This window comes from Stegostoma tigrinum, chromosome 2 (genome assembly GCF_030684315.1).
Source record: "Stegostoma tigrinum isolate sSteTig4 chromosome 2, sSteTig4.hap1, whole genome shotgun sequence".
Taxonomy (NCBI): Eukaryota; Metazoa; Chordata; class Chondrichthyes; order Orectolobiformes; family Stegostomatidae; genus Stegostoma; species Stegostoma tigrinum.
The window spans coordinates 124,868,931-124,892,671 of NC_081355.1; the positions used below are offsets into that span (position 1 = coordinate 124,868,931).

Here is a 23,741-nt window from a genome sequence, read left to right on the forward strand (position 1 = left end):
TGGAGCCTGAGGAGGTAGGGGAAGCCCTAAATGAGTTTTTTGCTTCTGTCTTTACGAAAGAAACCAACTTTGTAGTGAATGAAACCTTTGAAGAGCAGGTGTGCATGCTGGAATGGATAGAGATAGACGAAGCTGATGTGCTGAAAATTTTGTCAAACATTAAGATTGACAAGTCGCCAGGCCCGGATCAGATTTGTCCTCGGCTGCTTTGGGAAGCGAGAAATGCAATTGCTTCGCCACTTGCGAAGATCTTTGCATCCTCGCTCTCCACTGGAGTCGTACCTGAGGACTGGAGAGAGGCAAATGTAATTCCTCTCTTCAAGAAAGGAAATAGGGAAATCCCCGGCAATTATAGACCGGTAAGTCTCACGTCTGTCGTCTGCAAGGTGTTAGAAACGATTCTGAGGGATAAGATTTATGACCATCTGGAAGAGCATGGCTTGATCAAATACAGTCAACACGGCTTTGTGAGGGGTAGGTCATGCCTTACAAACCTTATCGAGTTTTTTGAGGATGTGACTAGAAAGGTTGATGAGGGTCGAGCTGTGGATGTGGTGTATATGGACTTCAGTAAGGCATTTGATAAGGTTCCCCATGGTAGGCTCATTCAGAAGGTCAGGAGGAATGGGATACAGGGGAACTTAGCTGCTTGGATACAGAATTGGCTGGCCAACAGAAGACAGCGAGTGGTAGTAGAAGGAAAATATTCTGCCTGGAAGTCAGTGGTGAGTGGAGTTCCACAGGGCTCTGTCCTTGGGCCTCTACTGTTTGTAATTTTTATTAATGACTTGGACGAGGGAATTGAAGGATGGGTCAGCAAGTTTGCAGACGACACAAAGGTCGGAGGTGTCGTTGACAGTGTAGAGGGCTGTTGTAGGCTGCAGCGGGACATTGACAGGATGCAGAGATGGGCTGAGAGGTGGCAGATGGAGTTCAACCTGGATAAATGCGAGGTGATGCATTTTGGAAGGTCGAATTTGAAAGCTGAGTACAGGATTAAGGATAGGATTCTTGGCAGCATGGAGGAACAGAGGGATCTTGGTGTGCAGAAACATAGATCCCTTAAAATGGCCACCCAAGTGGACAGGGTTGTTAAGAAAGCATATGGTGTTTTGGCTTTCATTAACAGGGGGATTGAGTTTAAGAGTCGTGAGATCTTGTTGCAGCTCTATAAAACTTTGGTTAGACCGCACTTGGAATACTGCGTCCAGTTCTGGGCGCCCTATTATAGGAAAGATGTGGATGCTTTGGAGAGGGTTCAGAGGAGGTTTACCAGGATGCTGCCTGGACTGGAGGGCTTATCTTATGAAGAGAGGTCGGCTGAGCTCGGTCTCTTTTCATTGGAGAAAAGGAGGAGGAGAGGGGACCTAATTGAGGTATACAAGATAATGAGAGGCATAGATAGAGTTGATAGCCAGAGACTATTTCCCAGGGCAGAAATGGCTAGCACGAGGGGTCATAGTTTTAAGCTGGTTGGTGGAAAGTATAGAGGGGATGTCAGAGGCAGGTTCTTTACGCAGAGAGTTGTGAGAGCATGGAATGCGTTGCCAGCAGCAGTTGCGGAAGCAAGGTCATTGGGGTCATTTAAGAGACTGCTGGACATGCATATGGTCACAGAAATTTGAGGGTGCATACATGAGGATCAATGGTCGGCACAACATTGTGGGCTGAAGGGCCTGTTCTGTGCTGTACTGTTCTGTGTTCTGTGTTCAACAAGACGATTAGTCATTTTCTGCAGCTCCTCATGCACAAAATAACATTTATATTCCACGCCACCACAAAGTGAAAAGGAGTTCAGGTGAAGCAGAGATATTTGTGACATGGTCTAGATCCTCCAGTATATCTATGAAAAGTGCTGCAAGCAACAGATGGGACTCTAATGTTTCTTTGCTGACCTGAAGGTCTTTGACACAAAGGCAATGCAGACCCTCTTAAAGGCAAACAAGTATGCCCTAATGGGCCTATAAATGTGAAACTGTTTCGCGATAGACTTAGAATGTCAAGTAAATTCTAAGGGGATGGTGCGATCAGTGAGCAGTATTGTCCTGGATGATGTCAGGTTTCTTAAGTATTGCTGGAACTTCTTCCATCCAGACATAAAGGAAAGTATTTCCAACACATACCTGACTGAGGACTTATTGATAGTGGACAACCTTTGAGAAATCTAGGATGACAGCTAAATGCGACAAAACTCCCAACCTCTGACCTGCTCTCATACCCACAGTGTTGATATAGCTAGTGGAGTTTAGTTTCTGGTAAACAGCAATTGTTAATGAGGGAACCCCCAATCCCTCAAAACTATCCAAGTTCAAATTCCGTTAAATGCACACTCTTAATAATTCAACTCAAAACCTCAGAATCTTTAGGAATAATAGGAATAGTATCTTGACACTACAGTTGCAACACTGAATTACTGATGGATAAAAATTTCATTTATTGAGATGGTAAACATCATGGTGCTTTCAGGAGACACTTTCTTTTAGATTGAGAAAACAAGAAATCATTTGAAACTGACTCAGAATTAATTGATTTTAAATCTAGTTTCAGTGCATCTCAGTGGTATACGTTGTTCTACTCCAACAGAAGTACAAGTAGTTACAACTTCACCCAAAAGTCTGTCCTACTGTCTCACCGAAAAGTCTGTTGCTACCCAGTATAAATTATAAAAAAGGTAACTGTACCTGAAAACATGGATGCAAAGATTCACGGAAAATGTGATTGGTGAGGTGAAGAGCAAATAGGTTTCTCTTGGAAACTGAGCTTCTGGAATTTCAACTTCTGATATACTGTTTTGAAGAGAATGAGAAAAGATACATCAAATTTTGTGAATGTACTTAACCATAAAACCAACAAAAGCTCCTTTTGCTCAATGATTATTTTGCCCATCCAGTAAAAAAAATGATGTTCTAATTAAAAAGATCATGAGGCATTTCTGCAATCAATTTGAATTAACAGTTAACAATGTTTAGAATGAACATCATCAATTCATTTAATGAAAGAAGAAATCTAAACAGTGTCTCTGTCAATACAATAATCTTCCCAATGTTTCATTAATATTTAAAAATCTGCGAAAGTTAACTCTAAACCGATGATCAAGTATTAAACAGAAAATCACATGGAGTTAATGCTTGATTCATGTTGCAGTTCAGAACAATCCAATGTAATTCTATGGGGTAGAGGAAGGTGAGCAATAAAGTTCTAAAACAAAAGTCAAGAGAAAAATATAATTAATAATCTTATTCAACTAAATTTATATCAGCAGAGTATCACATCACACTAAAACTGAAAAAGGAACAACCAAAGTATTCAACCTCAAAGCCTCCAATCTTCGTGCTATCTGCATACCAAGAGGACACTTTCATAGTTAATTAGTCATCACATATGTCCACATTCCTCACTGAGATACAATGAAAATGGCTTTTTCATGATAATGATCCAATGACCTATCATTTATCAATGATTGATTTTGTTCGTAAAAATAGCAGTTATGAAGCAGACATCACAATAAACCAACTCATTCGCAACTACACAACCTGCAGACAAAAAACAGAATCATCGACAGGCAGTGTTAAACATTATTTACACACTGTACATGCAGTTCTTAAAGCTAAACAGTCTTAAAGGCAAGGAATACAAACAGTAAACTGCTTACAATTACAACATGAATCCTTCTCATCACCTCAAAAACACATTTAACCACGTGACAACTAAAATTCTTATTTTGATAAAACACATTTCCAAAGCAAACAATTTGAACAATACACATTGTCTTGCTAGCTGGGGTCCATGGTTGGAGATCAATATTGTTCTGAAATCAGCAGGATATTCTTGCCTTACTGAATTAGAATGCATTTGATTCTACGATGTGACCTCCTGGAATTTTGATTCCTGAGCAGTTACAGTTCTCAGAACATTTAATACTAAGCAGGTCGACTTAGATTTTAGTTGCCATTCTATCACAAAACAGTATCACATTTATACGTCAATTATGACATTTTTGTTTGCTACTAATTACACTACTAGGTTTATATTATATTCCTTATTAGAAATAATTTACATATATGCAAAACAGTCACTCTATACAAAGGCTATATAACAATGATAATCCTATGCTTTCTAAAATTAACAGTCAATTTCCAACATTTGATCAAACATAGGACTGTTAAGTGGATAAAAATAAAATATGCATTCAAACTCAAAAAGCAGCCAAGCTGTAATGAGACAGTGGCATTGTAAACTTCACAACTTTGATCATTTTATGGATTGAAAGAATCAGAGATAATTCTTTCAGCAATAAACTGTTTCAAGGGATGAAAGGAACAAAGACAAGCTGTTAGGCCAATACTGAAAGCAATTAGCCAATGTCTTGGTGAGACAACAAAAGGTTAGCTCTCCTGCTCCTCTGATGCTGCTTGGCCTGCTGTGCTGTGTTCATCCAGCTCTACACCTTGTTATCTCAGATTCTCCAGCATCTGCAGTTCCTACTATCTCTATTTCTGAAGCTGCTCTGACACCTGCTTGATAAATGAAAAAGAATACAGAACATAGAATAGTACAGCACAGTACAGGCTCTTCAGCCCACATTGTGCCGACCTACTATCCTATTCCAAGATCAAACTACCCTGCATTTCACTATCATCCATGTGCCTAACCAAGAGTCGCTTAAATGTCCCTAATGTATCTGACCCCACTAACAACTGCTGGCAGCACATTCCACGCACCCACCGCTCTCTGTGTAAAGAACCTACCTCCGACATCTCCCCTACACCTTCCTCCAAACACGTTAAAATTATTCCCCCTCTATAAACTGGATGTTTTATTGTCACAAAAGATCAAGAATTGCCCTGCAGAAGAATAAGGAGGAAAAGCCGTGACCTCGAATAGAGAGCTAAAAGCAAATCTAACAAGGAACAGGGGAGCTACTTTCAATAAGAAGGCAAGCCCAAGACTTGAGGTCTCCAGAAATGTAATCCATGTTGGGGATGAAAGAATCTATTGAATCATTAATATCACAGTACTTGAAAAACTGAAAAACTTGAAAGAGATATTTGTATAAAAATTCAAGACCAGAATTAGTGAAAGCAGAACTTCAAAGAACGACACTGCACATGTATTGAATCCTGGGTACTTCCGGAAACAGACACGAGCGGTGAATCTTGCCCAGATTCCAGCTATCAGGTAACAGCCAGGTTTGGTTGTGAGGCATAACCTCCTTACTTGAGGGGTCTTAACGTAGTTGCTTCACATAATTAAGTTTAAATTACCGTTTCAGTATTGATTATTTCGTGAGATTTCTTAATAAGTAGCCAAAATAAAAGTAACTTCTGGTGATTTGCCCACAACAGATTGGCACAATGAAACATCAACCAATTTTTTTTTCGCTAAATAAATTCCAGTTATAATACAAAGATCTTAACCTGAAATATCTACTTTGCTTCCAAACAGACTTTTCACTTCACCTTTCTGATCTGCAGGAATTGCAGTCTTCTTTAAACGTTTTGACCAGTTCTACATTAAATTAATTTTGAATTGGAGAAGCATGGGTTTCTAAGTGAAAGCCAGCATCGTTTTGTTAAAAAAAACAAAAACAAGACTAACCTGAAGGAGGTAATGGAGAAAGCTGAAAGTAACTGCAGAACATGTGTCTATGGCAACGAATAAAGTAGGACATTACACAATAATTCACAAAGTAAAAGCACAAAAATGTTCAAGGGCCAAGTTGAATACGCAATTAAGGAGAAAGGAATAGGAGGATGAAAATAATTATGAATGGGTTTTCTTTACTGGAGGTCCCTGAAATTGCTGTTACAACTCTTCTCAAGTTTGAACATGATATCGAACTTGGCAAAATCAGAAACTCAGGAGGAAGCAGGTGAAATGGGAAGACACATGGAAGATATAACTTAGTACAGATGAATGTGAAGTGATGTATTGTGGAAAATGCAGAATACTGAGGGGTAAAAAAGTTATGGCTCAATTTGGAAACAGCAATTGCAAAACAATATCCTTTGTCATATCTTTTGAGCTGCTAATCGATTCATTAGCACTTGAACTAATTTAACTCCATTTGCCATGCATCACAACATTAGCTAATAACCTTGTATCAGAGATAATGGGAACTGCAGATGCTGGAGAATCCGAGATAACAAAGTGTGGAGCTGGTTGAACACAGCAGGCCAAGCAGCATCTTATGTGCTCCTAAGATGCTGCTGTGTTCATCTAGCTCCACACTTTGTTATCTAAATAATCTCTCCATTACAGTACAAATTTGGAAACCATATGTCATTTGCACTACCATGGACATTTCTCATGCATTCCATCATCTCCCCAAGAGACAAGATTCCATTTAGCAACCTGGTCTTGATTTCATGGATTCCATTGGCAGCACCGAGAGACATTGCATCTGTTGCCTGCTTTGAATTCTCTGCCAGTTATATTATTTTCAATTCATGCTGTGCCAAATCTGCTGATTTGGTCCTCACTAGCAAGTATTTGCCTTGGCTGGAATCATATTGTCAACAATTTCTGACTATCAATGAACAGCGTCCCATGTTACTGTACCAGCAAACGATGCTGTCAGCTAACGTTTCAAAGCAGTAAATAGTATTTCCTCACAATTAGAATTTTCCTTTGGGTAACAGAGAGACTATGGAAATTGAAGGGTTTATTGTTTATTTCACTGGCTAACAATAAGTGGAAAAAGATGAAAATCCTGTGCAGATTCTGATTCAGGCTTCCATCTTCTCGCTGGAGAACATACAACAATCTGGACTATTGTTTACGCTGTGACGATGTTTTTAGTTACAATTAATTACCTAATTTATGCAGCAGCCACAACAGGCTGACACAGTAATTTATTATACGCCAATGTACTTCAGGGAAGCAAATCTGTTATCCTTACCAAGTATGGTTGATATGCATCTCCAGACCACAGCACATAACTGTCACTGAAATGGCTCAGTAAGCCAATCGGTTCAAGGTTAATTAGGAATGGGAAATGCACACCAAGCAACCAGCACCACCCACAATCCATGAATGAAAGTACAAAATAATTGTTTCTTGTTTCTCATTTGAAAGAGATGCAACAAGTAAAAAGACTGATGTATTTTTTCACAGCTGGAGCTGAAGACAAGTTGTGTGAATACTAACTGGAATTCGAAGAATGAGAAACAACCTCATTGAATTATACAAGGTTCTTAATAGGACTTGACAGGATTAATACAGACAGGTTGTTTCCCTTTGCGGGATCATTTTGGACCACAGATCAAAATCTCAGAATTAGGGATCAAACATTTAATACAGAGATCAGAAGGAATTTCTTTTGTCAGATTATACTGACTTTGTGGAATTCTTTATGACGGAGAGCTGAAACAGGCAGATTTTCAATCACTAAGAGAATCAAAATTGACAGGAAAGGCAGGAAAGTGGAATTCAAGACGATCACATCAGCCATGGCTTCATTGAATGGCAAAGTAGGTTCAATGGGCTGAATGGTCTAATTCTGCTCCTAATTCAAGTATTATAGTGTTAAAACGATTCAAACATCCATCCGCGAAAGACTGTTTCTATACCAGAAAATTCCCAACTAAGGGATTGCGGGGTGTGGGTAAACAAATTCAAGAGTCTACTCAGAAACAGAAGTAGTTACAATGATTTTTTAATGGCATTCATCATTAATACAACATTTCCACAAGTAGCTTACCAGAAGTAGCTCTGACAGCAGTGATTCCACGAACCCAAATGAATTTCTGAAGCACTAGCAAAGAGATGGTACTGGGAAGTTGCAGATGAATGTGCTGAACTCCTGAAATTAGATTTTTTCCAAAATGCGTATTTTGCACTATTTTGCCCAAAACATTAAGAACAATGGGTTATAGATGCTAAATTTATGGATAATATTTAGATGAGAGAACAAGAGTAACCATACGTGTCCTATTCAATTGCTATCCTAGAATCACTTGACTCTGGCTTCAGGTCCCACTCCAAGACTTCAACAAAAAAATCCAAGTCGATACTTGAATAACTATCGAGGACACACTTTTCAATTTAGAAGTTATGATAATGAGAAGCCTATCCTCTGAGGCACATAAAAGATCCTATTACGTTATCTGAAGTGCAGGGGAATTACTCAAGCCCTCCAATTTAAGAATTACTCTTCAAATTCAGAAAAGAAAACAGATGATCTGGTCATTAAAAATAATGGGAACTGCAGATGCTGGAGAATCCGAGATAAAGTGTGGAGCTGGATGAAGACAGCAGGCCAAGGAGCATCGTAGGAGCACAAAAGCTGATGTTTCGGGTCTGGACCTTTCATGATGAACAGTCTAGGCCAGAAACATCAGCTTTTGTGCTCCTAAGATGCTTTGGACCTGCTGTGTTCATCCAGCTCCACACTTTGTGATCTGGTCGTTATCCTGTTGCTGTCTTTGGAAATTTGTTGCCCACAGATAGGGAGCCATATTTCCAACATTATAAGCGACTACACTTCAAAAATAATTCATTGGCTACAAAGGGCTTTGAGACATCCAGTGGTCTTTTCTAATTTCTTCATTAACTTCCAAGTGGTTGCTCTGAAACTTAAACACATTTTCAAGATAAGATCCGCAAGATGGATGATGGAATGAAGAATTCAAGAGGGCAGATCATTTGCGTTATTTGATCATGTGGATGATAACTGATTAGGTGCAATAACTAATTTCTATGTCATTCTAGGAGACAAATGGTACTTAAAATGCCAAGAAGTCTCCTTTAGTAATTGCTTCCAGTTTTTGGAAAAATCGAGCAACAATTAATTTGCTTGTCACAGCATTAAATCGAAAGGGTTCTGACTAATCCTGATAGGAAATCCATCATGCTGTGCCCAACAAGGATGGTTTAACCGGTCGTCACCTCTGGATGTGAACACTGCATTAGAGATGTCAAACATGCATCTGTTTGATGATCAGATTGTAAAGGCAAGCCTTCCCTAGGAAAAGAAATTCAATAAGCTCAAGATAACAAAGTGTGGAGCTGGATGAACACAGCAGGCCAAGCAGCATCCCAGGAGCACAAAAGCTGATGTTTCAGGCCTAGACCCTTCATCAGAGAGGGGGATGGGGAGAGGGTTCTGGAATAAATCCATTGTACCCAGTGTGGCTTCCTCTACATTGGGGAAACCAAGCGGAGGCTTGGAGACCGCTTTGCAGAACACCTCCGCTCGGTTCACAATAAACAACTGCACCTCCCAGTCGCACACCATTTCAACTCCCCCTCCCATCCTTCAGACGACATGTCCATCATGGGCCTCCTGCAGTGCCACAAGGATGCGACCCAAAGGTTGCAGGAACAGCAGCTCATATTCCACTTGGGAACCCTGCAGCCCAATGGTATCAATGTGGACTTCACCAGCTTCAAAATCTCCCCTTCCCCCACTGCATCCCAAAACCAGCCCAGTTCGTCCCCTCCCCCCACTGCATCCCAAAACCAGCCCAGCCTGTCTCTGCCTCCCTAACACGTTCTTCCCCTCACCCATCCCTTCCTCCCACCTCAAGCCGCACCTCCATTTCCTAACTACTAACCTCATCCCACTTCCTTGACCTGTCAGTCTTCCCTGGGCTGACCTATCCCCTCCCTACCTCCCCACCTATATACTCTCCTCTCCACCTATCTTCTTTTCTCTCCATCTTCGGTCTGCCTTCCCCTCTCTCCCTATTTATTCTAGAACCCTCTCCATATCCCCCTCTCTGATGAAGGGTCTAGGCCCGAAACGTCAGCTTTTGTGCTCCTGAGATGCTGCTTGGCCTGCTGTGTTCATTCAGCTTCACACTTTGTTATCTTGGATTCTCCAGCATCTGCAGTTCCCATTAGCTCTGATTCAATAAGCTTAAGGTTGTTTGAAGACACTTCCCGTACAGGTGATTTTCATGACATGACTTTCATCTGGTGACAATGTCACAGAAAGGATAGCACGTCAATCTCAGCATCAAAATGCCAGCACTTCGAGGTATTTCACCTTTGAAGTGCCATTACTGCAGTCCACATTCTTATCACCTACATCTACATCTAATTCCAAAATTATCTTTGCATTAGTATCATTGTATACACATATCTACAAATATACACCATCTTCTCAACTTTATAACTGATTTTTTAATGTTAATGATGGTCAATAACTTCTGATTATGATTTTTATAATTTATATCTCAACCATAATTTGTAACCTGCTGCCATGATGAATTTTTTAATAAATCAATTATCCACTTCAGAACGCCTCAAGAAAGCATTGGCTTCTCTCTTCTGAGGCTTAGTTTACACAAATCTGACTCTTTTTGTTTTGAATGACACCAGCTCAGTTCACCACATTAAGTTGTGTAATTATTATTTCCTCAAGGTTCATCAAGAGAGAAAAACATTCTGTGGCAACTTGAATATCATCCAGTAGGTACCAAGTAACTAATACTCACAACAGTCAAGCTTACATCAAGTTCCATGTTGGACAAAATGAACAATTCAATCTGTAATCTAAATTTAAGGGGTATCAAGTCCAATGGGTAACAGAGAACAACAAATTCCAAACAAAATCGCACTACTGATTTAGGGTTCACATTTTTCTAATTATTTCATTCATTTTAGGAAGATATTTCAAAGTCAGTCTACATATGCAAAGATAGGAACCAGGTTCTCCTACAGACGAAACGCACTCAGTCTTTCGTGATCAAGTGGAAACACAGCATGATATCTTCCTGCTGATCACAGTTTTGCAAAAACAAGTCTCTTCTTCTAACAAATTGCAAGAATGTGCAAAAATTCAGCCTTCACAAGGAAAGGAATCAAACTATCTTCTTGACGTCCTTTACAGGAGTAGAAACTCTGCTCTGGTTATAAACCAAGGATTGACTATATTGCAAATTAAGTGAAAGTGGGCAAATAAAAGACAGAATACAGATGCCTTTCAAGAACTGGCTCTACAAATCTGATCCAGGTTTTAATCTGGTTTGAGTCGTGTCAGCTTCCAATTGTATTTGCCAACAGCTAGCTTCAGTCATCCAACTTTCATGCTGTCAGGTTGATTGGTTTATATTTGTTTTCAGATGAGCGAAAAACTGTATTCTAGTCTTTGCCCTTGCCGAAAGTTATCTCTGTGTCTCCATTTGCTTCTTAATGCCATCTCTTAGACCAAGCTTTGGAAAACATCCTGCCATCTCCAACTTTGGCTTGGCATTTATTCCTGTACGATCATGCCTATTAATTTGCTTCGGAGGTTCTGCATATTCATAAACACAATTTGCTGTTGGGTATAAGTTAATGCCATTGCATTTGGAAGTTGATGCTTCCAATTCTGATAGGTATTCATTCAATTTACCATTTAAGGCATCCAGAAGTTACCCTGTAACAATTCTGTTCATGTAATTGAGGTTAAATGCAAATCAGCTGAAATCAGGAGAGTTGAATGAGCTGAGTCTTTCTTCCAGGAAACAGGTACAGACAAGAAGGGCCTACCCATTTTATCAATCTGTGATCCAAAATCTCTTGTTGCCAACTCCCAGAATGAGTTTGATTTAAATATTTCATTCTTTTAGTGTTATATTTTGCTTCATTTGAAAAGCTGAAGGCCTGTAATTGCAGGAAATTTATGGTAAAGCAAATAGCAAACATTCTACCCAATTTATAAAAAGGGTGCTTCAAACTACAATAAGGTATTCTCAGAGGTTAAAATATTTTGCACAAATATCGGTTGCTAAACAGCACCATAGTAACTGAAGTTACAAAAACAAAGTGCAGCTACTGCGAAGCAAATCAAACGGTTTTTGTTATTTGACACCCTGGGAAAAAAAATTCCAAGGCAACTCTCCAAGCTGCTTGGGGGACCTCTGCACAATTGGTCTGAGTTACTGTGCAGTGACTGAAATTTACATAGCTTGTTTAGTCAGTATATCAACAGTTCTTGAGAGAAAACGAAATAGTATGCACATCTGAATGAAAAAAAATCACTATTTCATGCTGTTGTTTGCCATATTCCTTCAAATTGGAAACATAGGAAAAGGAGTATGCCATTCAACCTGTCAAGCCCGCTCTGCCATTTAATTCGATCATGGTTGACAATCTACCTCAATGCCACTTTCTGGCACTGTCTCCATATCCATTTGCGTCATTATTCCCCATAACTTTATCAGTTTCTGTCTTGAACGTGCTTAAAATTATTCAAGTTTCACAACCCTCAGGGTGTAGAATTCCAAAGATTGACCATTCTTCACGTGAAAACATTTTGACCCATCTCCGTTTTAAACAGCGTATCCCTGGATTGAGATTATGTCCCCTGGTTCAGGGAAACATCTAATCCACATTCACCCTATAATGCCCTCGAAGAATTTTCTATGTTTCAACTGCATTACATGTCACCCTTTAAATGATCCAGAATACAAATCTAGTTTCCCCAAACTCTCCTTGTCAAACAAATATAGCATCTCCAGGATTAGTCAAGTGAATCTCGGTTGTATTCCTCTATGAAAATTGTTACTTCACTAAATAAGGAAGCCAAGATTGCACACAATTCTCCAAACAAAGACTCACCAAGACTTCATATGACTGCAATGAAACATCTTCATTCTGTATTTAAATCCCCTTCTCATGAAGGCCAACAAACCAAAATCTTTCTGAATTTCTCGCGAAACCTGCATACTAGCTTTTGGTGACTCATGAACTTCCAGGTCCCTTTGGATACCCTGCTTCCCAACCTCTGAACAGTTCAGAAATACTTAGCCTTTTCTCTAAAATAATTGATAAATTCACTTAAATCACATTGTTCCATCTGCCTTGTTCTGTCCATGTCCTATGAGCTTTGCTGGCAACACCATCATTTATTATCCATGCCTCTTGCACTTGGCAGGCCATTTTCTTGAACTGCTGCAGTCAATCTGATGAAGATATTCCTACCCTTTACTATGATTCTGACCCAATCACAATGAAGGGACAGGAATGTATGTTCAGGTCAGGATGTCTTGTGACATGGTGATGTTGCGTACTACGCATCTGCAGCACTTTTCCTTCCTGTTCATGGAGATCATGAGTTTGAGAGGTGATGCCAAAGAGAATGTTTGGAATTTTCTACCATGGGGGTCATGGATATATTTGCTTTATTTAAGACTGAGATAGACAGGTTTTTGGTCTCTCAGAGAACCAGGGTACATGGGGAGTGGGTGGAAAATAAAGTTAATGTTTAAGATCAGCAATAATCACACTGATCGACAGAGCTGGCTTTACGAGCTATAGGATCTTATGTTTCCAGGAAAGTTTTGACATCTTGCAGCCGCCAGGTAAAATATATAATCCCTGTAATCTGTCATCAATTCACTTAAAAACTATTCAATTTTGTCAACATGCCAGCAACTTGGCAAAATGTTTATTCGTTGATAGTACTTTTGTACTAACTTCATCTCAAATTTCCCAAAATTAAAACCCAACACTTATCGTTGTCCTATATTTAATATACACAATAAGCCTTCCTCCTGCATCCCTCTCTTTGGCGCAAATTGCTGAACCCTGTGGTGAGTATTAATTATATGCACATCTTCATGCACATCTTCAAAAGGGCATTAAGTTCCTGATAATATGACATTTGAAGCAACAGGGGTGGCAGGATGAGCTACTGCAGTCTCTGCCACGTCTGCCTAATTAATTTAGGAAGCTTTCCTTATATCTGTCTTGAGCTTTTTCACCCCTTGTGGAAGAATGTGACTAGGGTGGGTAGTTTAATACAGCACTATTTTCAAGCAAGTCAGACCAGATTTTGTCTAATATATCTTTTCACATGTTCATATCAGCATTTCATACAGACAGCACTTACAGAGCTGTATACTCATATTAATGTATTTCTCAACCAAAAAGGACTTCATTCCAGTAGGAATATTTTCTCAATACCCCATGAAGCCCAGCAACGCTATTTCTCTCATTACAGATGGTAGCCTATGAGTGTTCATGATAATATAAACCCTTCATTGCCGTTTCCTCTCCTCAGTTTGCACCAGAATGTCCCACACTGCCCTTGTGCATGCACACAAATGTCACAATGGAAAATCAGCAGCAAACTGACAGTTTAACAGATGGAACTGGCCTCAGGCATGCTCAGTTCTCATGCTTTCATTCATTGTAAAAGAAGCCAAAAATAAATACTTAAGAACTAACTACACAGTAGCTCTCTCAAACACCTGCTTGACATTGAAGAACTTTATCTCCAGAACAATCACTACGAAAAAGGCAAAATTCCAATGTTCTCTCCCCTAACAATCTCAACTTTCATTGACAACTGAAGAAACTAATGGAAGCTTCAGTGTTTGTTACACTCAGGAACCTCCAGTGACGAAGTGACTTGAGTCATCAGCTGCCTCTGCCAATCTTCACCATTTAAATCGAGTCTCCACCAAATGAAGGTAGGCGGCAGTGGTAGCATGATAATGTCACTGGAGAGGAATCCAGAAACACAGGCTAAAGCTATGGGGAGATGGTTTATAAACTCTACATGGCAAATGGTGACATCTGAGTTCAAAAATTTGGAAATAAAAGCTAGCCAAATGGCAATTATATAATCACTGATGACCGCAGTTTAAAAATAAATGACCAGCTCCATTATATCCTCCAGAAGTAAAGCTGCTATTGCTCCAGCCTACATGTAATTTTTGATGAACAACTATGTGGTTGACTCTTAACTGATCTCTCAAGAAGCTGAGCAAGCCTCTCAGTTTTATCTAGTTGTAACCTGCCACAGAGACTGAAGAAAGGCGTGAAACTGGGTGGGTGACCCAACATCAACATAGGTACTGGAAATATCAACTCCAAACAGTCCTGTTGATCTGAAAAGTTGTCCATGCCAACATCTGAGTTGTGGCAAAATAGGTCCAGCTGTGTCAGACTAGTCAAATAACGCCCTAACATGATCATACACAGGGATCATACCTTACACACAATGTCCTTGACATCACCATCTCCACCTCCACCTTTGGTTATGTCCTATCTCAACAACACAACAGATCCACCAGAGCACGAAGCACAGTAGTATACATTTAGGAAAATGTTGCTCTGCGAGCCCTCACCGTCCACAGACGTTGTGCTAATCAAGTGGTTACCTGTACTAAACAGCATAAAGCTTCTTCAGTGTTGTTACAGTTGCACTCGTACATGCAAGGAGGGAGTATTCCACCACACTCTTGACCTGTGCCTTGTAGATAATGAAAAAGCATTAAGGATCAGGAGGGAGTTACTCACTCAGGATTCCTAGCCTCTAACTTGCTCTTATAACTACTGTATTTATACAAACAGTTCACTTTAGTTTATGGTCAACGCTAATGCCCAGGATGTTGATAGTGGGGGATTCAACAATGGGATACCATAGATTTTCTTTCAATGGATATGGTCACTGCCTAGAATTTCTGAGGAGTGAATGTTATAGCCATTCTTCAGCCTGAGCCTGGATGTTGTCCATGTCCTGCGGCATTTGGTATAGACTGCTTCAATATCTGAGAACTCACAAATGACAGTGAACTTTGTACTTATACTGACTTCTGACCCCAATGACAGAGGGAGGGTGTTGGATGAAGCTGAAGATGGTTGGGTCTAATGTACTACCCTGACAAACTCCAACAGAGATGGCCAGACTCCAACAAGCACAACCATCTTCTTGTATTTCTTGTATATCACCAAGCAGAGAGTTTTTTTTTTGCTAGATTCCCATTGACTCCAGTTTTGCCAAGGCTCCTTGATGCCATACTTGGTCAAATTCAGTCTGATATCAAGGGCAGTCAGTCATCTCACCTTGGGGATTCCACTCTTGTCCATCTTTAAACCAAGATTACAAGATCAGGTGTTGAGTGGATCTTAAGGATCCCGTGCTATAAACATCAATGTCGGATTAGAAGGGCAACTAACATTTCGTAGTTGACTTAAATTTATTTACAACTAAACAATTAGAAGTATTCATTGATAAATGTAGGGCAATTATGAACAGGGAGGATGTCCTGTTGAAACAGTATCAAAGAAAGATCTTGTCAGTCTTGATCTTTGGATTGTTGTGCACAAAAACATGCAAAATATATTCAAATAACCAGTTTGGAGAATAAATATATGACTGAAAGACTGATGAAGAAAAGACTGACATCTTTTCAAGGGGTGCTGGCAACAGTTCTGAGACAGGAAACAGCTGTCTGCAATGCTCTTAAAACTGTTACTACACATGATCAACTAAGAGATGAGGCACTCAAACTGGTTTATTAGGTGGTAAACATGTATCGCAATTTGTGGATCTAATGTTCGAAAAAACAGCTGCTGTCAAATAATTTGAATAAAATCTAACTGTACGTCATGATCAGAAAGTCCAAGTCCACTGCTCCACTCAATCCATTAACAGATAGCAATGAAAAATTCACTGCAGAGTTTGTACAGTCATTCAGTACAGAAAAAGCCCTTCAATCCTTAAGTCTGTACCGCCAAAAAGTGCATAGCTGACTACAGTAGTCCCACTTGTACGCACTAGGCTCATTGCCAAAGTTTAAATTTCAAGCAGGATTTCCATAGCTTTTGCTGCTGAAGACAGATTCAATGATGGGGCTTTAAAGCTGTGAAAACCAAAAGAACTGTGGATGCTCAATCAGAAACAACAGCAGAAACTGCTAAAAAAGCTCAACAGATCTGGCAGCATCTGTGGAGACAAATCAGAGTTAACGTTTTGGGTCCAGGTTCAGGTTCTGACAAAAGGTCACCGGACCCAAAATGTTGGGTCTCCACAGATGCCTCCACCTACCCGTGCTGAGCATTTTCAGCAATTTCTGTTTTCGAACATAGAACATAGAACAGTACAGCACAGAACAGGCCCTTCAGCCCACAATGTTGTGCCGACCATTGATCCTCATGTATGCACCCTCAAATTTCTGTGACCATATACATGTCCAGCAGTCTCTTAAATGACCCCAATGACCTTGCTTCCACAACTGCTGCTGGCAACGCATTCCATGCTCTCACAACTCTCTGCGTAAAGAACCTGCCTCTGACATCCCCTCTATACTTTCCACCAACCAGCTTAAAACTATGACCCCTCGTGCTAGCCATTTCTGCCCTGGGAAATAGTCTCTGGCTATCAACTCTATCCATGCCTCTCATTATCTTGTATACCTCAATTAGGTCCCCTCTCCTCCTCTCTCTTTTCTTGTTAGTCCTTAAAGCTGAGTTACTCAAAGATCTAGCACTGGACAAACACAGACAGCTCTGAGGATTGTCGCAAGAAAAAAATCACATTTTATTTTATTCATTCATGGGATGCAGACGTCACTAGCACACTAGGCAGAGAACAGTTAAGTCTCAAACACAAGAGTCACAAGTGGGCCAGACCAGGTAAGGATGGCAGATTCCCTTCCTAAAATAACATTAATGAAGCAAATGTCTTTTCAAAATAACTGATAACAGTTAAGTGATCATTTTTAGGCTAAATTTTTTAAAGAATGAAATTCAATTTTCACAATCGGCCATTATGCAAACTCACAATCCAGAACATTAGACTGGGGATGTGGAATGCTGGTGTCATGACATGACCATTCGATCACTGCCTTCCCCCTACACTAGTAGAGGTCAAGACCTTGAAGGGATTTGCTATGAAGGAAGAGAACCTGGAAGTTGAGGCTTTATTCAACATGCAGCCAATGGATCAGCGAGCAAAGGAAAGTTTCCTAAAAATGCTGCTTGGCCTGCTCTGTTCATCCAGCTTGACACCTTGTTATCTCGGACTCTCCAGCATCTGCAGTTCTTATTATCTTTGAATGAACAGGATCTTGATGCAACAGAGTCTGAGAAATAAAGGTTTGCACGATCTAAAGTTTGTCAAGTGTTGAATATGGGAAACCAGTTAGGAGACCATTGGAATTGTTGAGTCTGGAGGCAACAAATATCGAACAATGTTTCATTGGCACAATGTGCTGAGACCGCGCAGTGCATGACGGATGTTCAGTTCAAGTTGTGTCAAAAGTAGGATGGGGATGTCACTGAAACAAGCCATCCTAACACAAAATCCTGGGCAAAGGTAACCTCAGTCATCTGGTCTAGTTGAAGTGTGCGGCCAAAGTGTCATATGGAACAAATCAGGACACCCTTGGAGTGCACAGTGTGGATATTTCTAGAAGTGCTCATTCTTGTTTCATTGAAAAGTATATAGTAATTACTTGTGCAGTTAGAAACAAAACAGATAGCAGTATTCAAAAACAAGGTAAGCAGCATGGCCCCTCAAGACAGCTCTACTGTACACCATGATCACAGCTAATCATCAAACTCAACTCTACTTACCCACCCTCTCTCAAAATGATGCAATTCCTAGTTTGCCAAGTCTATCCACAGGAATCATGAATACACATACTTGTGTGCAGGGAATTCATAACACTCTGGGTAAAAAAAAAGTCCAAAGACTCCAAGTGAAAGAGATTTCTCATTGCAGATCTCAGTGGCTAATTTCTATCCTGATACAATAACCTCCTAGTTTTGGATTTGGCAGCCATAGGGCAAAAGCCTATCTGCATTACTCTGACAGGCTCAAAAGGAAATTTAGATAGATTAAAGTCACCTCACATTCTTCTATACCACAAAGGGCAATGGCCTATCCCATATCGTAAGAAAGCAATAATTTTAAAGAAATACCTTAAAAGCAAATTAAGGTCAAGTAGTAGATGGCTGTAGAGAGGGAAATCTAAAGTTTAAGGCTAAAGCAATTAAAGGCAGAGACATCAACAGCAGTGCTATTCATGATATGGAGATGCTGATGTTCGACTAGGGTGGGATGAAGTCAGAAGTCACACGTCACACAACAGGTTATAGTCCCTTTCATTAACAGCAATTTGAGACTAAATCAACTTTTTTCTTGGCAACTGTGGAATTACACCTGGCTTTAAGATGAGTATCTGACCTATGGTAACATTATCACCAAGACTGCCTATCTTCAGTGATATGTTGCCTAACATTGTCCTGTTTCAACTCATCAACTGCAATCATTTTACATGTTACCTCTAAACTTGAGTATTCAAATCTGCTCCTACAATCCAGTTTCTTTAATGTGGAGATCCTCCAAACTCACCTGCCCATGTCTTAACACGCAACCCCCATAGAATCATACAGTTGTACAGCATGGAAACAGACCTTGGGTCCAACTGGTTAATGCCGACCAAATATCCCAAATTAATCAAATCCCATTTGCCAGCATTTGGCCCATATCCCTCTTATACCCTTGCAATTCATGTACCATCCAGATGCCTTTTAAATGTCATAATTGTCCCAGCCTCCATCACTTCCTCTGGCAGCTCAGAGGAACCCCCTGTGAAAAATTTGTTCCTTAGGTCCCTTTTAAATCTTACTTCTCTAAGGTTTATTTGAAATCACAAGCTTTTGGACTCAATAGGTCAGAATTAGGAAGAAAAATTATCTGGGAGGATTGTAGACCTAGAGGAGGTACAGAGTTGCAAGGGGTAGAGGGAAGGCACAACACCCTTAAAAAGAAATATAACAATTCTCAAATTCAAATGTTGCTCAACTTAGAGACAAAGTAGGTTAGCCAATGAAGTGAGGAAATAGTAGGGTGTCACGTTGTGGCTATACAGGACATCAGTTAGCCTCTTTTGGAATACTGCATTCAGCTCTGGTCTCCCTGGTATAGGAAAGATGTTGTTAAACTTAGAAGAGCACATAAATGATATACAAGGATGTTTCCATGGTTGGAGAGTTGGAGCTATTGGGAGAGACTGAATCGGCTGGGACTATTTTAAACAATTACAATTGAGGAGTTGAAACTAGACTATGTTAGGCAACATATCATAACTGAAAATAGGCAGTCTTGGTGATAATGTTACCATATGGTCAGATACTCATCTTAAAGCCAGGTATAATTCCACAGTTGCCAAAAGAAAAACAAAGCTGACTTAGTCTCAAATTGCTGCTAATGAAAGGGACTATAACCTGTTGTGTGACTTCTGACTTCATCCCACCCCAGTTGAACATCAGCACCTCCGTATCATGAATAGCACTGCTGTTGATGTCTCTGCCTTTAATTGCTTTGGTGCGTGCAATGAGCTGCCAGAGGAAGTGATGGAGGCTGGGACAATTACGACATTTAAAAGGCATCTGGATGATACATGAATAGCAAGCGTTTAAGAGGGATATAGGCCCAATGCTGGCAAATGGGATTTGCTTAATTTGGGCTATCTGGTTGGCATTAATGAGTTGGACCCAAGGTCTGTTTCCATGCTGTATAACTGTATGATTCTATGGGGGTTGCGTGTTAAGACATGGGCAGGTGAGTTTGGAGGACCTCCACATTAAAGAAACTGGATTGTAGGAGCAGATTTGAATACTCAAGTTTAGAGGTAACATGTAAAATGATTGCAGTTGATGAGTTGAAACAGGACAATGTTAGGCAACATATCATAACTGAAAATAGGCCGTCTTAGTGATGTTACCATATGGTCAGATACTCATCTTAAAACTAGGTATAATTCCACAGTTGAAAAAAAAAGCTGATTTCGTCTCAAATTGCTGTTCATGAAAGGGATGGAGTAGTTACAGATTCCAATCGGGAGTGCAGATAAAAAATAACAACTTCAGTCTTCCTAATTTTCTACAGGTGAAAACTTCTGCTCACCCAGTACTGAAGGACGAGTTCAGCAACAGTGAAGGAGTTGAGCACACTGGTGATGAAGCAGAGCTGAGTGCAGTTGGTATACATGTGAAAAGTAATGCTGTATTTTTCCATGAAGTCATGAGAGCACAAGTAAAAACGGAGCACCTATGAGGTGTTGAGAGCCCTCAGCAGCTGCAGACTTTAACAGTCTGTCAGCTCATGACCTGGTACGTCTTTCATTATACCATTATCAGGGAATCAACTCTGGTTCAAAAAGTATTGAAAAGCATGCCAGGCACAGCACCAGGGGTGTTGAAAAATAAGTTGCCAACCTGATGAAGTTATATCCAGGAATATACAAAGAGAATAAACAGCAGAATCAGCATGTGATCACCATTTTGGAGCCTTGCGGCAAGAAGGCATACAGACATACACACATGAACAAACAAGCAACTAACTGAAGGAGGTACCCACGCAATAAAAATGTCAAGGTTTTTGGAGAATGACCACAAATGTGTACAACTGTGATCAGTGCTGATGGTCTGAAACACAGTACAAACACCCTATAAAGGTTATGTGAGCAGGGTAATCATGCCTTCGGCCAAGTACACAATCCTAAAAAACTAGTGAGAAAAATACGACGCATGAGAGTGAAAGAAATTAGGGCCTCTGCAATTTCAAATGAGGCAAAAAATTAGACAAATTAACATCAATGTCACAAGTAATTGAAGATGGCAATATGCCATCAATAACAATCTGTAACACTGAACTGGTTACCCTGGCACGAAATTTCACATTGCAGAAAAGAGATTTAGTGACTGGCTTAATGTCAAAATATTGCACATAAATCTAAAATAATTACAAAAATAAAGCTGAAAACAGCTGACAGTTCAGCAGTAGTTAGCAGGACACAAGGCAAAATTTTGCACATCAAATACATCCTCAGAATTACAAGCAAAAGAACTGTAGATGCTGTAAACCAGGAGCAAAATCAAAGTTGCTGGAAAAGCTCAGCAGGTCTGGCAGCATCTGTGAAGATGTTCTCCTACAATCCATTTTGCTTACAGATGCTGCCAGACCTGCTGAGCTTTTCCAGCAACTTTGATTTTGCTCCTGGTTTCCTCAGAATTGTTTGGAATTGAAGACAAGGTAGTTATTTAATATTAGTAATTATGGAATTAAAGTTATCAATACAACCCTAATTTGGCCACAGTAAGAGAGGTGGCCAGCAAAAAACATGTCTTGGCACACCTTCAACTGTGGCTTGCGGATAAGACAAGTATCCTTTATGAAGCAAACTGTACAACCAACTGTGCGGAGGTAATAAAATACGTCAGTAACCGTACACACATTTAAATTCAAAGCAGAACAGGTAATTTGCATAAACTTGAGACTGCTTCAGAGGTTGCTGTGCACCCAACAGAAGTTCTTAGCAGAGATTTCAGATTTGCTTCACTGGCAACATTGATTCTGGGAGAAGACTCATCTCCTATTATTCAAACTGATCAAGATTAAGGACAACACAATGGCTGCAACATCCCTTCTTCCAGAAGCAATGTGGGAACTGGTGTACGAGTTGTCAATTAATCTGTCACGCCCACAGCTGACAAGGCTTACTATAACATGAGCTGTCAATTAGTCAACTAAGTTAATTAGCAACCTGTCACAGGCCATGACAATTAGTGGTTCAGCTCACCAAAAGCATTCAGCCAAACAGGAAAAAGTTGGGGTCAAAGCCTACACTTCAGAGAATACCACAGTAAGAAATAAGGGGAAATGGCAAGTTCACGGCCTGAAGTGGACACTGTTGTGCCACTGATTGACTGTCCAGCACTTCAGACCTATGTCCCCAAAAGACTCTCTCACCTAGCAGTTACCGTATGAAGTGATGAAAAGGAAACAAATACTTCTCCAAGGCAAACTCACTGAAGGTGCTTTAACCCTTCTTGTTGCCCTCATACTTGAAAACGGAAAATAACAAAATACTGCAGATGCCGGAGGTGTGACACAAAAACCAAAAGTCACTGACGAGTCATTGGACTCAAAACATGAAGCTTCTTTGTCCACAGATTCTGCCAGATTCTTGCTGAGTTTCTTCAGTACTTCATGTTTTTGATACTTAAAAACATCGATACAAGTATCAACATTATTACTTCCCTAAGTAAAAGGATAGCACAAAGGAAAATTTTTGTTTTTTTTGGAAAAGACCAACAGTCATACAGTGTACAGTTTGGGTATTCTTTATATGAAAGCCTGGACAGCAACTTTTTCTGATAAAGAATATTTTTGCTTTTTCAATACACAGCAGACAATAGTTTTGCCAAGTTTTAATCACTTGTTCCGACTCCACAAATAGGATTAAAATCAAGGCGAGAGTGAGTGTTCAAATTTTCTGAACTTAGATAAACTGCAATGAATTTTTCAAATAGTAAGTTAAGGAAATGCAAAGTACAGAACATGTAGCAGACTCCTTTATTAAAACTAAAACAAGACTTCATATCTTGCAAGACTGTCAGGAATCTGTCACATTCTGTCCACTGCAATTGAAATCGGTCACCTTTCTTGAATAAAAACAATTAAATAATTCAGAATGGTTATTACCTTCTGTGACAGCTGCAGCAAACTATTATTGATCATGTATAGGCATGTATTTACTGGCCTAAATGCGACATAGTTACTCTCCCACCCGCAAAAGGTCCTGAATGCAATGAGACCATACGTATTTGTTTGGGTGAGCTTTTGAAAAGAATTTCAGTTTCCAAATGTGCAGATAAAAGGCTTGTAAAATATAATTTCCAGTTGAATATTGCAAGACCAAGTACTGTTACATATGAACCTATACACTTAGTTGATATATTATCCTCTACAGGGAGGGTGCATTTTAGCAATCAAGTGGCAATCATGTTACCATGTTAGTTACTTGCATTTTATTAGTAATCTGTTAAGCATTTTATACTTGCTGTGGCATGCTCCGCATGCCGGGCTGCCAATCTCAAGCACATCACTGTAAACAGATAGCACCAAACAATTTTGCATCTCTCTACGGGCGGTCAAGCAGAAAGTGAAAAAGTTCTGTAAAATTGACTGCTTCATATTGAGCTCCAATTACGCTGTTCATCAACAATGG

General features: G+C 39.9%; 1 protein-coding gene across 15 annotated transcripts in view; it reads right to left on the reverse strand.

Annotated features, from left to right (window-relative positions):
• The window catches only part of mpp7a (MAGUK p55 scaffold protein 7a), a 400,728-nt gene that overhangs the window by 315,056 nt on the left and 61,931 nt on the right, over window positions 1–23,741 (reverse strand). For 11 of the 15 annotated variants that reach the window (XM_059639095.1, XM_059639121.1, XM_059639052.1 and 8 more), the window contains one exon: window positions 2,682–2,786. The exons of 3 other annotated variants lie outside the window; for them this stretch is intronic. In XM_059639095.1, coding sequence (XP_059495078.1) covers window positions 2,682–2,691 — 10 coding nt within the window. In that variant the 5' untranslated portion in view covers window positions 2,692–2,786. Of the gene's footprint in view, window positions 1–2,681; window positions 2,787–7,702; window positions 7,805–23,741 lie in introns of those variants that run through there. One more of the 15 variants, XM_059639078.1, reaches the window with a different exon arrangement.